The 17,480-nt window shown below is 39.7% G+C and overlaps 1 protein-coding gene across 2 annotated transcripts in view; it reads left to right on the top strand.

Annotated features, from left to right (window-relative positions):
- The window catches only part of ppp2r5b (protein phosphatase 2, regulatory subunit B', beta), a 43,787-nt gene extending 27,575 nt beyond the window's left edge, over positions 1-16,212 (top strand). Inside the window, exons 7-14 of one of the 2 annotated variants that reach the window (XM_032544319.1) lie at positions 1,543-1,651; positions 4,942-4,995; positions 6,425-6,475; positions 6,574-6,693; positions 6,973-7,100; positions 9,205-9,306; positions 11,289-14,942; positions 15,421-16,212. In XM_032544319.1, the coding sequence (XP_032400210.1) occupies positions 1,543-1,651; positions 4,942-4,995; positions 6,425-6,475; positions 6,574-6,693; positions 6,973-7,100; positions 9,205-9,306; positions 11,289-11,526 (802 nt within the window). In that variant the 3' untranslated portion in view covers positions 11,527-14,942; positions 15,421-16,212. Of the gene's footprint in view, positions 1-1,542; positions 1,652-4,941; positions 4,996-6,424; positions 6,476-6,573; positions 6,694-6,972; positions 7,101-9,204; positions 9,307-10,075; positions 10,093-11,288; positions 14,943-15,420 lie in introns of those variants that run through there. The other variant, XM_032544320.1, reaches the window with a different exon arrangement.
- Positions 16,213-17,480: the final 1,268 nt, after the last annotated feature.

The following is a 17,480-nucleotide window of genomic DNA, read 5'->3' as shown; positions in this document are numbered from 1 at the left end:
TGTTAAATCGACGTACTTGTGTTACATAAACAGACAAGTTGATAGAAGGATTGAGACACGGACACATGGAAGGAGACAGAGAATAAACCAATGACAATGGAAGATGAGACAATCAAGCAAACAAATCATTATTAGAGTCAGTAAATATGAATTTCTCTCAATAGTATTCTGGGCTGGAGTCTAGCTCTGTCTTTGTCTTTCATTATTTGACACTGATAAGACAGAAGGGCCTTCAAATAGTATTTATTGATGTTCAAAGTTAACAAAGTTATACTTTACTAAAAACAAAACAAAAATGTCACCATGTTATATATTTACACACACACAGGCTGAAATACACACATTATGTATAGGGAGATGTCAGAGCGAGGGGGCTGACTTACAGGATAGCTGCCCGAGCAGTTGGGGGTTTGGCGCTTCAGCGCCTTGCTCAAGGACACCTCGGAAATGCAAAGCTACTGGTCCACACTCCGTGCAAGGACTTGAGCTACTGTCGCCCCTGTCTAAATATAGAAAAAAAGCAAGAGAGTTGAAAAGAGGAATGGATTCATAAGATTTAGAGACTGGAGACTGATTTATCTGAATACTGGTTAACATTTTTTTTTATTTAGATATGCCCTTCATGAAGAATAAACAGCTTCATACAAAATCTTAAAACCTTCCTTCCAACCCATGACCACCATTTCACCTGATCCCCCCAAAAAATTTAAATCCAAAATGGGCGATGACTTTTGAGGTTTTAAGAGCTATGGGTTAATGTAGAGGAACGAGAGGGGAGTTAGAGGATATGACGAATTCAAGGTGAGAAGAGAGGGAGGGAATGGAGGGACGAGGGATGGAGAGAGGATGAGTGAGTGAACGGTGAGTCAGAAGTGGAGAAAGGCGGGAGAGCAGGAGAGGAGAGAGAGGTTTGTATTCATGTTGGTGGTAACAGGGGTATTTATAGCTCCTCCCACACACGGAGAGAGGGAGAGAGAGATGGGCGAGCGAGGACGCATTGTACAGAAAGAAAGCGCGAGAGGAAGAAGACGGGAGGCAGGGAGAAAGATGAGAGGAACAGCAGGGGGCAGATATCAAAGAAATGTTCTATTAAACGAAGATGCAATGAGAAAATGCAGGCAGACAGAGTGACTGATACAGAGACAAACAGTTAAATAAAGTGCTGCTAAATAAGAGTCATGCTTCATAAGTTGAGTTCCCACTCATCCACTGCTCATACTCTTCCTTCTGCATGCTGAACCACCACTATGTCCGTCAGTGCAGCAGCGAACAGCAGACCACGCACTTGTCCAGTCACTTGGAAACGGACTCAGTACAAGAATAAAGTCCACCACGCAGACGAATGCACAAGCCCACACAGATGTTAGTAGTAGATTTTTTTGAGTCATATCTGATGTTTTTGTGTAAATGCAGAGAAAAAAACAAAACAAAAACATCACCTTGTGTTGTTTTTGCCTGGAAGAAAGTAAAAACAAAACAAAAAAGAGGGCTACATGATGATATTTAACTATAACTGTGCTGTCTTTTCCTCCTTTCCTTTAGCATCATAAATGGCTTCGCCCTGCCGCTGAAGGCCGAACACAAACAGTTCCTGGTTCGAGTTCTCATCCCGCTACACACGGCGAAGTCCCTTTCCATCTTCCACGCACAGGTCAGTGACCCTTTTTCCTGCATACTCCAGTATTTAACTGTCTTTGTATTTTGGACTATTTGGCAATGGCTAGTATCACCACTTGGGCTGAACGATTTGGTAAAATATCCTTATTTTATTTTCTAATTAAAATGTAGTAAATAAATTACTGATAATGTAATTGTAATATGTTACACAATATTGGAGGAAATTGTCTTTATTTTGCATAATTTTTCTAATTTTCATGGAAAAATATATTAGAATGATCGTGGTGTCATTTTTTCTTTTTTTTTTTGCGACAATCTGTGCCAAAGAAATACTTTTTTCTTAAGTCTGAATGATACCATTTGTAGGTCGGGACATCTCTGCAGTACCACGATACTTCATCAGAATGGTATTTTGAGACATATTTTGCCTTTAGCAAATATTGTGCCTCCTGCGATTTTGATTTTGTACTAGACCATATGGCAATTTTGATAAAATAAATTTTCAGATCAATTATTCGTGCCTTAATACCCCACATTTTTGTTTGTTTTTATACCTTTCTGCTTTAGAAATGTTCAAGACTCATTTATTTTTTGTTTAGTTTGTTTTGTTTCAATACCACAAATACAGTTGCACTGTACCAAAATGTGTTGATATAGTTTGATGCCATGTCTAAACCCGCATTCAGGAAACAGATGTTTATGTGATAATCTGTTGTACCTTTCAGCTGATATTTTGTGTTCTGCAAATCCTTTTTAAGCAAAGAAAATCAACAAAACTCTGAGTCTGAATTATGTTTTGTGCTTGCCAGGGTATAACAGCCACTGAAACCAGATCTAGATATGTAGATGTTATAGATACATATGTATGTATGTACAGTAAATTCAAACTATCAAATGAAACCCAAAGTACTTGGTGGTTTTGTAGTTTTTCTAATGAATAAGGCATGCTTTATTGTAGGTTTTATAGACCTTATACCTCTAACTATTGACTATCAATACTAAGAAGAAATTCTGGTCTTTTTCTTACCCTGATAAATCAACCAAACAGGAATGGTCTTGCAAATGGTAGTAGTAGGAAGGAGTTCCTGCAATGTGTCAAATGCCACCACTAGGAGGCAGAGTAGGGTCACAGACAATACCGCAGAGTGATGTACTCACATTTGATTTACACTGTGTGTGTGTGTCTGTGTGTGCGTTCGTGTGCCTACCTTTGATTTCTTTGGGGTTTGAGTGTGTGTAAATGTGTGTTTGGGTTATTATAATATTTGACAACACAGGCAGCCAGTCTATTGTGTGTGTGTGTGCTTTTTGTTTTTGCCACACATTATTTTAATTATGCAGAAGGTACAGTTTGTACAAAGGCCTGAGTGTGTGTGTGTGTGTGTGTGTGTGTGTGTGTGTGCGTGTGTGTGTGTGCGTGCGTGTGCGTGTGCGTGTGTATTCTGAGTCTCAGCATCACCGTGCCCTACATTTCTCCTCCCCGTCTCTCTCCCTGTGGTTCACACACATACATTATTCACAACCTCAAACACACACTGGGTTTGACAGGGGTCACAGGGGATACATGATGCCAGTGGACAGCAGTTTTGTGCCTAGTAGGTGTGGCTGCGCGGGTGTGACCCAGTTCTGGATCTCAATATCAATACATAATATCCCAGCAGCACCTTTTATCCATCTTAAAGGTTTCTAAACACTGTAAAACATAGTTTGAATCATCTTTCCCGTAGCCTGTGAAGGGTTTTCTCATTTATATTCGTGTCACTGAATTGTAGTAACAGCGGTTAGAGCTACATCGTGCAGCCACAAACATGGTTACACATTGTGGTTCTAAAGTTTTGAGCCGATTACAAACTTGACAGCATGTTCTCGACTTCAAAAGTGACACTATGAATACGTCAGCCTGATTCACAGATCAGGCTGACTTAGGTAGTTATACCCGACAGAGTCACTAAAAGCATGAAAAGGCTACTTTTTTTGACATGCAGGTCGTAACAACTTTACAGACAAGAATCTAACATTAGAGCTCAAATCAATATTGTTAAAACCTCAGCCTTAAAACCCTATAATATCCATAATCCTTAGCCTAACAACGGCCTCCTGCGCCCACAAAGCCCAGCCTGACAACAGAATCCAACAGCACATTTACCCCAAACAGCTTCTCTAATGCCTCGCTAATACTTTAAATAGTTTGACCGATGAGCACCTTTATTTTAATCCCCTTTTTTTCTTCTTACTTTTCCTTTCATTTCCAACTTGAGATCCCTGCTGTCACAGATCTCCCCTTTTTTTTTTTTTTTTTTTTTTTTTTTTTTTGACTCCGCTCCCTATTCCCCTCTGCTTCTGTAACCATGTTGTGGTGCAAGTGAGGGTCAGTAAAGTTAGAAATGCAGCGAGAGGACAAGAACACAAGGTGCACCGTCTGAAGGAAAAAGGGAAAAAGATGAAAGCCATTGAAGCTGTGAAAGACAGACAGGCAGAGAGACAGACAACGGAGCTACAGGTCAGGAATGAGACAAAGACAAACACAAAAAGAAGAAAGTAAAAAGAGATTTTCCTACAAAAAACAACCATCAATAATCTGGCAGTACACAACCTCTAAGGTCTGTGTCTATAGAATTGGACAATCCAACATACTTTTAGCGCTGACACTTGAACGTACTTATCTAAAAGTCGTAAAATAGACCAGTTACTGTAATCCTTTGAACACATAAGGCAGAAAGAGGACAGAAGAGGAAAGACAGAGAGACAGAGACAAGAGGTCTAAACTCTATCTCACATTGCCCTTAAGGGACTTTGTGTGTGTGACATCACTCCTTCCGAAGTAAACACACGCACACACAGTCTCCGTCGCCACGGTGTCCACTTGCCACGGCAACCGGCCTGGGTGGAGGGGGCAACCGCAAAACACACACACACACACGCACGCACGCATACACGCACACACTTGATGAATTACTGAATTATAGGAAATGATTGCAGATCATATAGGAGGAGACAAAAGCTGATGCAGAAGTAGACACACACACACACACACACACACACACACACACACACACACACACACACACACTCGTGACACACATCTCCCCTTGGAAAACTTGTCTTTCCGATCTTTAGCAGTGTATAATCCTGAGGGATAAGTGCTAAGATCCCCCTTGTCTTTTTGACAGCTTCAGGGAATATGTGTGTGTGTGTGTGTGTGTGTGTGTGGTGTGTGTGTGTGTGTGTGTGTGTGTGTGTGTTGTGTGTGTGTGTGTGTGTGTGTGTGTGTGTGTGTGGTGCGTGTGTGCATGCGTGCTAACCACCTCTCCTCTGTCCTTACAGCTGGCCTACTGTGTGGTGCAGTTTATGGAAAAAGATGCCACAGTGACTGAATATGTAAGACTGTGTTTCATTACATTATTGTCCTTACTACAACACACTTGCTAATTGAATTTAATTTCTGTTAACCAAGATAATCGCTGTGATATTGGACCAGCGTAACATCACTCACTATAAAGAAGTCAGATGTTGCAAGAAAGAATCATGTAGGTTTAAAGCTGCACAAATCCAAATGTTGCTGTAAACAATGGCTCAAATGACTACATGGGATGTGAAAGGTGTCGCATCAAGTGACAAACCTACAGAGAATTATCCCAGTCTGTAGATTTAGCATCTTTCAGTGCATTGTTTTGGGTTAAATGGCCTGCAAGGTTATTGTTTTATCAATCTTTCAAGCAGCAGCAGGCAGCTGTTTTAGCATGAAAGTGCTGAAAAGCCCCCTGTACGCTATCTGGCCATCATCAGACAGACAAATTAGCAACTATCGGGTGAACGACGACTGCCCAGTGGCCCATTAATCCGAAACCCACATAGTTTGAAAGATGCCCATAGTCTTGACGGCCCATTATCCTGAAAACGAAAGACCCATTGCTCGCAAATAATACACACTCAGTTAGAGTTTAGTAACTGCCGGCCTTACTCTCAATTGGTCAATTTAACAGGTAACATATAAATCATAACAAATGACTTTATATGACTCCTAAAGAAAAACTTTTGGCTGATATAACTTTAACAGCTCTACTGTGAACTAAGTTAAATAAACAAAAGTGGGACCAATGGCATGGCACTTGATGAATATAGTGGAGCCTTTATCAGCTAAAGAGCCACATATTTCCCTTAGCAGCTGGTGGAGACCAAAACAGAGCTAATAAGGACTTGCAATCTCCAGGCAGCCAGAAATAAGAATCCTAGTGTTGCTCTGTGTCTAGCATGATAGTAAGCATCTGTTTGCTAGCATGTATGCTACAGTACGTACACATTTTAAAGTGATAATATGTCAGTGTTGGGTTTACAACTTGTTCTGATGCCCCCCAAGTGTCAACACATCCATTATATTAATTTAATTTAATTTATAGTCTTTATTGATCCCCAATGGGATCAATATTATTACAACCCGACCCCCCCCCCCCCCCCAGGTTATCTAAAGTTCTTTGAAGGTAAATAACTTGGAAAACAATGGTCGAACACTGAACGTTTTACCCAAATAGAAATCCTGCACAAAGCTACGAAATACAACTCAAGTAGTAATAAACAGAGGTTACCAGTCACATAGCCTTCAAACACTGCAATTATTGTTAGTCCTTGTGAGTAGTTCACCAATCTAAACTCAACTGGTCTAAGGTTGAATTAGAGCTACAGTGAAAAACGAGCCAGAGTATGAATATGAGTTAATGGGGATGGCACATATGGACGGCAGCCAGCTACCCTACTGAGCTAATGGCTGCAGTGTTTATTCATATTAATGTGCTTCATATTTTCTCCGCAGATCATCAGAGGACTGCTCAAGTACTGGCCAAAAACCTGCACGCAGAAAGAGGTGAGACAGCAGCAGAAGTATTTTTCCGAACTTAACACATTTCAATCCACTTCTGGGAGTCGTGAGATGTGTTTTCTGTCCTTCATGTATGTATTCAGGTGATGTTCCTGGGGGAAATTGAGGAGATCCTGGATGTGATCGAGCCGTCTCAGTTCATCAGGGTCCAGGAGCTGCTCTTCAAACAGATCGCAGCCTGCATCTCCAGCCCTCACTTCCAGGTAAACATTGAACATTGAAACCACACTGAAAAGCATTATTTAAAATCATCACATATTTGAAAATAGACCCAAAATGAAACCGTTTTGGCAGTAGAACGCCTGATAACAGTGTCCTAATTGCCGGCAGATGTATCATATCCCTACAGAAAAAAAACAATCCACTGAAGATCCGTTACTTGGATAACTTCTAACTGTGGGCACAAACATCTGTCAGATAATAAGAATCCTGTCACAACTGACAAATTAAAGCCAAGTCTTCTGTCTGTGTGTTTCTTTTAGGTAGCGGAGCGGGCTCTTTACTTCTGGAACAACGAATACATCCTCAGTCTGATAGAGGAGAACTGTCAAGTCATCCTGCCGCTGGTATTCGCCACCCTCTACAGAGTCTCCAAGGAGCACTGGAACCAGTCAGTGGCTCACACAAACACACACACACATTAATACAACTCATAACTCAAAGCTTTTGATACCTAGGGTCAATATGGGTGTAACCTCAAGCTGTATTATAGTTTGGACAGGGGATGAAGTGTTCAGATGCTTTTTGTTTAAGTAAAATGATTAATACTACCACGTAAACAATGCTGCATTGTAAGTAAAAGTCTTGCATTTACATTTTTATTATTTAAGTACTCATTATGCACAGTGCTCTGTTTCAAAGGGCTATTTTATTGTGTGATTTTTATTACTGCATTAACATGTAAGCCGCATTTAGATGTTGCTCAGCTGGTCAATGGGGGACCTATTTGAACTACTTGACATGTGCTGTTTAACCAAGAACAGTGCATGCTATTGTATTAACTGATCTACAAAATCTTTATCTGCAAATTAACTTGTTACTATAGTTGTTGAATATATGTTGTGAAGTATTAAATACATTATTTCCTACTAAAATGTTAAAGTAACACAAAATGAGCATACTCATGTTCAGTAAAAAAACTGAAAGTATGTTTCCATCCAACGGCTTTAAAAAGAATAAAACCCTGTGGTAATGACATCACATGCTGGTTTGCGATCAAATTGGTACATAGAATTGATTTTAGACATTTTAAGGTGTTTCCATTCATTTTCGCACTGAATCGCACAACATTCAAGCAAACTGTTACGGACAAAGTTTTTCTCTACCAACAAATGATCAATATTAAGTTGTTCTAGTGCTGATGTGCCAGCTGATAGTAACATTTCAAGCTATAATAAGAAAACAACGACGCTATCAACACATCGCTATGATGATGCAGATGCAACTTCCCTTTTATTGTCCCTCCGGCACTGCTGTGAGACAACTCTTTTTTGAGACATGTCTCGCTGTTTGAGCGCCTTCCATTTACTCCGGAGGACGTCCCGCAGCTTGTCCTAACCTTCCGATTTCCTGATAAATTAAATTCAGAAAGTCTCTCGTCTCCTCGTCCGTCCACTTCCATCTGTCTTTGTTGACACCCGCCATGTGTGCAGACAGAGCGGAAATACTGGGTGGAAATGAACTAAAACTTCTTCTTCTTCGTTTTGTTGCAACCATGAAATGACCTAAAACTTAATCGCAATTTATTATTTATTCAGCAAATAACGTTTCCGTCAAGATAAAAATCCGATGAGACCAAACGTATTTCCTTTGAGTTGATATTCATGAAATTCCATTGAATTTTACTCTTTCCATATGGCATTTTTCATTCGATACCACTTAATTCGGATAAAAACGTGTGGATGAAAACACAGCTAGTGAAAGGTCCCATATCATCAGGTTCATCATTGCATTTTGTGTTTCTACTATTGAACATGTTTTAATGCTTTAATATTCAAAAAACACATTATTTGTAATATACTGTCTGTCTAAATATACCTGTATTCACCCTCTGTCTAAAAAGCTCAGTTTGAATGCCTGTCTCTTTAAGACCCCCTCCCAAAAAAGTAGTCTGCCCTAATTGGACAGCGTTTCTGGGTCTTGCCGGGTCTTTAAGGGTGTGCACCGCCATTGGAGCTGGGGAATGACTGTAACGGCACTGTAGCAGCACTTTCTATCTATATTTGGTATAGTTGCGACATCACATCCCTACATAAGTCCTGACGACATGTTTAAAGGCCCAGTTTCTGAATACGGGCTGTGTGCTCTGTGGATTGAGATTTATGATACTTTCACAGTATTTATATAGCACTTTGGCCGACTTTATAATAAATAAAGACATGAAAAATCTCACTTTTTACAACATGGGACCTTTAAGTAAATTTACTTAGTTACTCTCCACTACTGCTAATATGTAAGAATATTTCACAGCGTTTAGCTTCACCGCTGATACAAACTCTAATTTCCCAACACTGACAAAAATGTACAAGCCTCCTACAGTATCATCTTAAAGTGCATGCTAAAATGTTTGCATTAGAGATAGTAATCTACCAGAGACACAGGCAACACATATGGTTGCCAATGCGTTAATTTCCCTAAAACACAGGCTTTTCTAACCTCTATTTCCTAACCCATAATGTCATGAGACTGATTATCTTCTTCCTCTGTCTCTTCAGGACCATTGTGTCTCTGATCTACAACGTGCTGAAGACCTTCATGGAGATGAACAGCAAGTTGTTTGATGACCTCACTGCCTCCTACAAAGTAGAGAAACAGAAGTGAGTATGACTCACTCGCTGTGTGTGTGTGTGTGTGTGTGTGTGTGTGTGTGTGGGCGTGTGGGCGTGTGTGTGTGTGTGTGGGCGTGTGTGTGTGTGTGGGCGTGTGTGTGTGTGGGCGTGTGTGTGTGTGGGCGTGCTTGTATATGTGTCACTGGATACAACAGTGAAAACAAGAGAAAGAAATAGAAGACATTTGTTCCATTATCCATTACATTATATTTCACATTGTAAGTATGTATCACTTAGGTCATCGTTTCAACATGGATCACATCATGATTCCACTTCTTCATTACGCAGTTTTGAACTCCAGATAGTGGATACTATTGGGAACAAAACTTAAAGGAGTAGTTTGACATCTTGGCTTTTTTTCCGAGAGCACGATATCAATATTAATATCATGTGTGTGAGACAAGTACAGAGTTGGAGTCAGGGCGTGGTTAACTTTAGCATTAGGGCAGGCAGGGGTAAGAGCTAGCCTGGCTCGGACCAAGGCTAACCAACAACTCTGAAGCTTTTTATTTATTATTTCTTTACATGGTCTGTCTTGTTTGATTAAGATGTGCAAGTATCGTTAGTGTCCCCATAAAACTGCTTTTATAGTTTCTTTTTGCCCGTTAAATGACGTCAAGAAAGAAATAAGCTGGTTCTAAGACCCTTATTATTATATAATATATTATATTATATATTATATTAACGCATCAATTGCTAAACCTGATTTAATAGATGTTTTCAAGCTTGCATCTCTTGTCTTCATTAACTGCCATAGGATGTCATTCAGCCAAGGTAAAGTCTGTTTTCTATTGGGCTTCTGGGAAATAACTTTAACATTTAGATATGCCTAATTTAATTCATTTAAACCTGCTTAAAGGTCCAATTAGGTCATTAATTGCTCATAAATTATACCAGAAATTGGATTAATCCCTTATTTTATTCTCAAATAACTAATAACATAGTCAAGTCTTTCTTAGCAATATACAGTATACAGTTTTCTATACTGGGCCGTTACTTGCAACTAATCCAACCAGAATCCTTGTTGCACTTCTTTTTTTAACCCTTGTGTTGTCTTCCCGTCAAAATTGAAAATCATCACTTTTGTTGACGCTTTTTATCAATGTTTTAACTTTTGATGCTTTTTTTGTTTGTCACTTTTTTGATGTTCAACACTACGTAACTCTAACTTATTAACTTTACTTGTACAGTTTTTTTTGGAATTTATGGTCAATGAACCTCATTTATAGGAAATTATACCACATGTTTGAGTTAGAAAAGCTGAAATTAGGAATGATTTAGACTAAAATTAAAGGAATGGATGTTGATGGATAATCACAGACTGGAATATGTTAACCTTTACTCACCCTATTTGGAAACCACTTCAATTTGTTTTTCAAATGCTATAAAACTGAATAAGACGCCCCAAAATTGATGAAAATAGAGATTTGTACTTGCCAAAGAGCGTTGTGTGGAATCAATCATGTTATTTTGGGTAATTACTATTGGTTAGTTAAAAAGATTAACAAAACATTGATATAGGGAAAACGGGTCAATTTGACCCGAGGACAACATGAGGGTTAATCATTTGAGCCAACTGAACCCTATTTTCTTTTACTTTTTGTGTTTTTTTGTCTAACTAATTAAGATTTAAATTGTCTATTAAGAGCACTTCATTAACACGGATGATTAAGTGATCCTCAGTTGTTGTGTGATTGTAGTTGTAGATTAAAGTGTGATGGTAAACACACTCCAACATATCTCCAGGGATTTTAGTTTGTGTACACTGAATGCCTTCCTGCTAACAATCGTTCAAATTGTCTTTGAGACAACCCTCCTTATAGTTAAGGATTCACCAAAGATCCCCTTAGGGTTTTCCTCTCAGGTCCCAGAGTGCTTTGGCATGTCTGAAACATTTCAGCCCATTTCTGGTGTCCGTCCCTCCTTATCCCTCTCCTTTTCTCTTCTTCTCTTCCGACCCGCCTCTCCAGGGAAATGAAGCGAGAGAGGGAGCGTGCAGACCTCTGGCGAGGCCTGGAGGAGCACCAGGACCGCCGGATGCAGATGCTCACCGAGGCCGCCAGGAACCAGCGCAACCTCCAGGAGCGAGGCAAGAGAGGGGACCCACCGACCCCTTCCTCCCCGCAGACGGCCCACTCTGACCAGCCCGAGCCCAAGCTCAGCGGGGCCTCTTCTTCCTCCTCTGGGGCCGGGGAGAGCGCCACCTAGGTGCTGCTCCACAGCGATTGGATAAGCACGGGGGTTAGGGGACAGGGAAAAGACATGAGGTTGCTGGTGAAAGTGTTGGGAGAGAAAAGGTACAAAATCCACTGTTCTTTTTTAAAATCTTTTATCTTGTATCATCGAGGGCGTGGCTTTTTTGTGAAAAAGCGCACAAACTCAGTGATCTGAGGTAAAACTCACACTTTTTTTTTTTTTCTGACAAACTTGTGTGAAACTGGTTCACTTTTAGCTGTACACACATTATGTTGCAGATCAGAAGATGAATATTGTCCAAAAGTCCAGACTGTCATTTGAATTAGTGGCTGGTTTATCAAACTGCAGGTCAGTATCCATAACTGGTAGCTGGCCTGCTTCAAATCAGCCTTTAAATAAGAGATGAAATTTCTCTTTTGGTGCAACACTAACCACGTTTAACATGTGTCTAACTTGCCTTGACATTTAACCAACCGATTCAGAGTCTGTACTGTGGCGTCGTATTTATCTTTTGGTCAGAGATGCTTATTTCATGCGTGGATAGCACAATACATTAATAAACAGAAGAAGCAATTTCACACAAATGTCCCAAAACCATTGCAGCACAGACCAGACACACACACACACACACACCACACACCCACACACACACACACACACAGACGCAGGTACATATTTACTGTAAATATAAGAAGACAGAGCTACAGAGAGTATGTGTATCCAGGTCAAACTAATCTCACATACCAACACTTGACTGATGCACCAAAATGTTTCATACACACTCACATACGTGCAGACTCACACACACATACACAGACACACACAGATGGTTCTGGCGCTAACTCCTCTCTCATTCTGTCGGGTTCCACCAAAGGACGGGCCTAAAGTCCCTCAACATTAAATAACCACCGATGAAGATGACGATAATGATATAAAGTACAATACTGTTCCTTCTTCTTACTTGTTACTCTACTACTACTACTCTACTCTACTCTAAGTACTACTGATGATGATGATGATGATAATGTTTTTATATATATACATATGTCTCTGGTTATTTCTGTAGTGTATTATGGGAGAAACACTAGTGTAGCAGATACCATAAAGGGGAAAGCCGGCTCCAATTCTGAATTCACATCACATGTTAACTGTATGAGGCCATAATGTGAGTGCTGAAATTCAGCGGAATTCCTCTTTTAACAGACCTTAAAGGGAGAAGGAAAGAACTGGATTGGCAGTGGCTGTTTTTCTTTTCTTTTGAAATTTTGGTTGCTTGTGGTGCGGTGGTTGCAATTTAAAGGGGTATTTCATAAAAATAAAAAAAATATCCCCAAACATTCCACATTATTTAAAGATAATGTTTTTCGGTGTGTGTTTTAAGATGCCTCGTGGAGATTTCTTGCAAAACTAAGTTATGTTTACATTCAGTGGTACTCACCAAAACACATTGTGTGTATACGTCAGGCTTGACAAAAGCGCCAAATGCATTACCTTCCTCGTAAAACATTTGTTAAGCCGATTTATTTGGACTTTTGCATTGTTTACATCCATGTTTACCTGCATTTGTTGGCATATCGCTAAGTTCATTTGCACATTACCGCCAACTGTCAATCAACAGAACAGCGTGCACGTGTATCCATGTGCATACAACACAAATATTATGTGTACCCACCCAGAAACTCCACAGGGTACATTTCATTTCATTTTCTGGTTAAAAGTTCTACAAAATGAACACATTTCACACATTTGCCAAAGTGACATTTGACAACGTTGAAGTTTAGAACCCCCCCCCGCCCATTTCCTAACCAAAAATGTATCCAAGCAGACTAGTAAACTCCACCCAACGCAAAGGTTACTGGAAGACAAATAAAGCGCACCACATGTGTTTCAGACCAAAAGAAAAACCCAGTAATCCAGTTGGATTTCTGAACCCGGGAGCGTCTGTTGCTTAAGGCTCAGCAGATTTGACGCTGCTAGATGGCGACCATGACAACGAGCAGTTTTTCCCCCGGCGTGAACTAAGGAAAATCTGTTTCTCCTTGTCTGATCATTATGCTAGAGTGATGGGATGAAGAGAAGAGGGTTAAAAAAAAAAAAAACTAAAAAAAAAAAATTATTTTAGCAATATTTTCATTCTTTCAGGATAATCTGTGTTTTTAGGGGGTTAAACAGGAAGTGAGTATCACACTCAAATGTTTACCCCCCACTCTTGTTTTTACTCCTGTTGCGTCCTTGATATTCACTATGTCTTAAAGGTACTTTCTGTGTAAATTTATTTGATGGCAAATGATTTTGCTTTGTAATTATGTTTTTTTTTTTTTTTCTTCTTGGTTTTTGGATAATCTTGTTCATTTTGTGGAAAACTGATACTGATGCTATTTATTTTCTATTTGATCAGGAAAATGTAACCTTATTTGAAGATGATGGTCAGGTTGTGTGTGCCTGTGTGGGAGTGATTTTGTGTGTGTGTGTGTATGTGCGTGCGTGCGTGCGTGTGTGTGTGTGTGTGTGTGTGTGTGTGGGCGTGCATGCGTGCGTGCATGCGTGCGCACACGTCGGTGTGTATCCAGTGAAGGAATCAGTGAGCAGGAGACGTCCGTAGACAGAGTGATAGAAAATGAGAGAAATTTGTCTCTCTTGGTTTCTCTCTCTCTCTCTCCTTCTCTCCTTCCTGAGGGACAGGGTTTGAATCCGAATGTATTGTAAAACAAATCGATTGTGTTTTTTGACGCTTGAGACGCTGTCGGCTGCTTCATCACTAAACATTCAAAAAACCCTTCAGACCAGCTGTTTTTCAAAACACTCACTTCAATCATGCCTGAGTCAACAAGGTTCTGAAATCCATTTGACATGCAGCTCTCGGACGGGCATTTCAACTTTTATTGAGCTGTTATTGACTGATTTAGCATTTTAAGCAGAGTCATAATGAACCTGCACCCGGACCAATTTTCTAGGTTTTTCTGAATGCTTTTAGGTTTGAGTTGCCTTGCTCTGATGCTATCTAGGCTGCAGTCACACCTAATCTCCCACTGTTTCTTTCTACATAAAGAACTCGTTGATTTCTAAAGTTGACACTGCAGCTTTGCCTTTAATTCCATTTGCAGATGTTGCATCCAACATCCAGGTTATAACCTCCAACGCGTTTGTCAGTCAAACCAAATATTGCCAAATCTGTCCAAGAAAGTTCATTGTTGAGCATGGAAACAGTAGTTTGACATCAAATGACAACTGAGCAAACTCCATCTGCTGCCGATGTGATGAGGACTGTGAGATCCGATTGAATGCTCCAGAAAAAGCTAGAAAATGGAACCCAAGTCAACATTATCACACATGCTAGCGGTTCCCAACCTTTTGGCTTGTGACCCCCTACAAGCAAAACCCCTCGGCCTTCGTGTGGACAGGAGTTGCGAGCAGTTTAACCAAAGAGTGTTTTAACCCTCCTGTTGTCCTCGGGGTCTAATTTGTCCTATTTTCAAAAAGTTTCTAAATCAGAAATTTGTCTTTCCTTCAACCAAATTGTAAAAACAAATAACGTGGATGGTTCTATACAACACTCATCACTAGTTAAATAACTGGTCAGTTCAGTATTTTCATTGAATTTGGTTGTTTTATTCAATTTTATAGCATTTTAAGAAAGAAAAGATTTAAGAACACTGAAAAAAGTGACAGACATGTAGGGAAAAAACAACAAAAACGTCCCCAAAAATGCAGAAATAATCGACAAAGACATTGGAAAAAGTGAGAAAGAACTTTGGGAAAAGTTAGAAAACGTCAAAAAAGTGACAACAAATGTTGGAGAAAGCTTCAAAAACTTTGGGAAAAGTGACAATAGTGTCTTAAGGAGGTTTTCACTTCAAATTTTGACCCAGAAAAACTAAATGTTGGTCTACGGGAAGACAACACAAGGGTTTAAAAAACAATACGTGTGCGTTCTAATTGGGTGCTCAACTTCAAGATCCAAATCAGTAAAGATTTTGTGTAAATACATTTTTTTTCTCTTCCTTTTAATTAACTGATGACATTTAGCTCAGGACCCCTTAAGGGGCCCTAACCCCCAACTTGGCCTGGGAACCATTGACATTAGCCTCTGTCATCTAAGTACCACAATGCTGGAAAGTTTTTGTTTTTTTTCATTCAGGCAGAATTTCTGCACAATACTGTAGCGTTAAGCGCACAAACTTGATCTATAGCTCAATAGCAGCCACAGAAAAAGCCCTGGTGGATTAGGTGTAATAGCAGTCTCATGCCAGTAGACACCTCAAACACCACCTGGCTGGCACTCTGGGCAGACAAAAACCTCCTCCCATTGGTTTGGATTTCAAACATTGTTTTGATTCAGGCAAAAAAAAAAACAGAAAAGAGACTAAATTTGACCCTGCTCATAACACCCAGCTTACTTTATGATATTTGTTTTGGCTAGCTTAATTACCAAACCCTCCTGATTGTTATTGTCAATCGGTCAGCTGACTCGATGAAAACACAGACCCCAGCTCCCACTGTTCTAGAATTCTCTCTTGTATTGATCCATAGTAATATTTTCTCTTTCTAGAACTGCTCCAGAAAAGGAGAGAAGAGAGAGAGTGTTCGTAGAGAGATTGGGAATCGCCTCGCAGACAGCCATTAAACGTTGGTTTCATTCACTGTCACATTTAAATCCATGGGATGGTATGAACAGATCGGATGAAAGCAGCCAGTAAAGATAAAAAAAAAACAAAAAAAAACGCAGGAGGAGGAAGACAGAGGAAAGAAAAGACGTAGAGTTAGACACGATAGAATGGCAATAAGTCAGAGAAACAGTAACGGAATGAGAATATATAATGTTACCGAAACCTACAACCGCATTACGTAGCAATTTCACTGAATTTCTAGATTTGCACTGTCTGCCCATGGTCTGTGTTTGTTGTGTTGAAGAAAAACCTTAGAGAAGATGATAAAGACGATGCAGAAGAAGAAGATGTATATTTTGGGGTCCAACACAGCGGTGGTGCTGCTGGTGGTGGTGGTGGTGGTGGTGGGGGGGGGGGGGGGGGGTGTTTGAATGTAGAGAGGCTTACTACTGTACGTAACATTACAGGGGGGTGTAGAATGGAGAAAAAAACTATGTGCTAAAAATGAAACTTCACTTTGAGAAAACACTCTGGGAGTCTGTGCTGGTTTTTTTGTGTCGCATCTGTTGTCTCTTAAACATTATTAGTATATTGATTTTCAATAATATGAACTCCACTTCCTTTTATTGATACTTTGATCAACAGGCACAATGTGTGTTACTTAAAGCTGAACCAACTTATATTCCTGTAAAGACAGTAATGTGATCAGTCGGTTGTGTAGTTCCGAACTTACTTGGCATTATCTACGCTTTTAGCTTATTTATTTTTTATTTTTGGCCCACATCTGCATTTCCTGTCTCAGTCAGGCAGGTTTTTTTGTTAGCGTAAAAGCTCTCATAAACCCCCATTATACTACCTGCCTACATGTAGCATTAAACAGCATGTGAAGTTAGCACCTGGCTAGTGGTACAGTTAAATAGCCAGCTGTTTCCCTCAGGAGCTGGTGGAGACCAAAGCAGAGCTAAAGACGAGTAAGTGTTAGATTCATAATTACATTCATCTGGCAACAAAACACAACTTAAGTTGAATGCTAGTGTTTCTTTGTATCCGCTAAATGTTTAAAATAATCCATTATTAACCAATTCATATATAAGCATACCAACTTTGTAAGGTGATATGTCAACGTATTATTATTATTTTTATTTTTTTACATTTTTGCTGGTAATTTTTAAGTGCAGGCTGCACAGTTTTGATGAATGTTTCCTGCAACCATTGATTTCTATTCATTTCCATATGGTGTCAGAATCAATTAGACACTTGCTTGAGTTTATTAGTTGTTAGTTTGTTATTAATGCATCAAAGTTAGGTCATATTTAATTGCATTACAATGGAACAATGAATAGAAACCAATGGCTGGCA

The sequence above is a fragment of the Etheostoma spectabile genome, chromosome 19, assembly GCF_008692095.1.
Source record: "Etheostoma spectabile isolate EspeVRDwgs_2016 chromosome 19, UIUC_Espe_1.0, whole genome shotgun sequence".
Classification (NCBI taxonomy): domain Eukaryota; kingdom Metazoa; phylum Chordata; class Actinopteri; order Perciformes; family Percidae; genus Etheostoma; species Etheostoma spectabile.
Note: the sequence above shows the minus strand (reverse complement) of the source record. Positions and strands in the feature narration are given on the sequence as shown.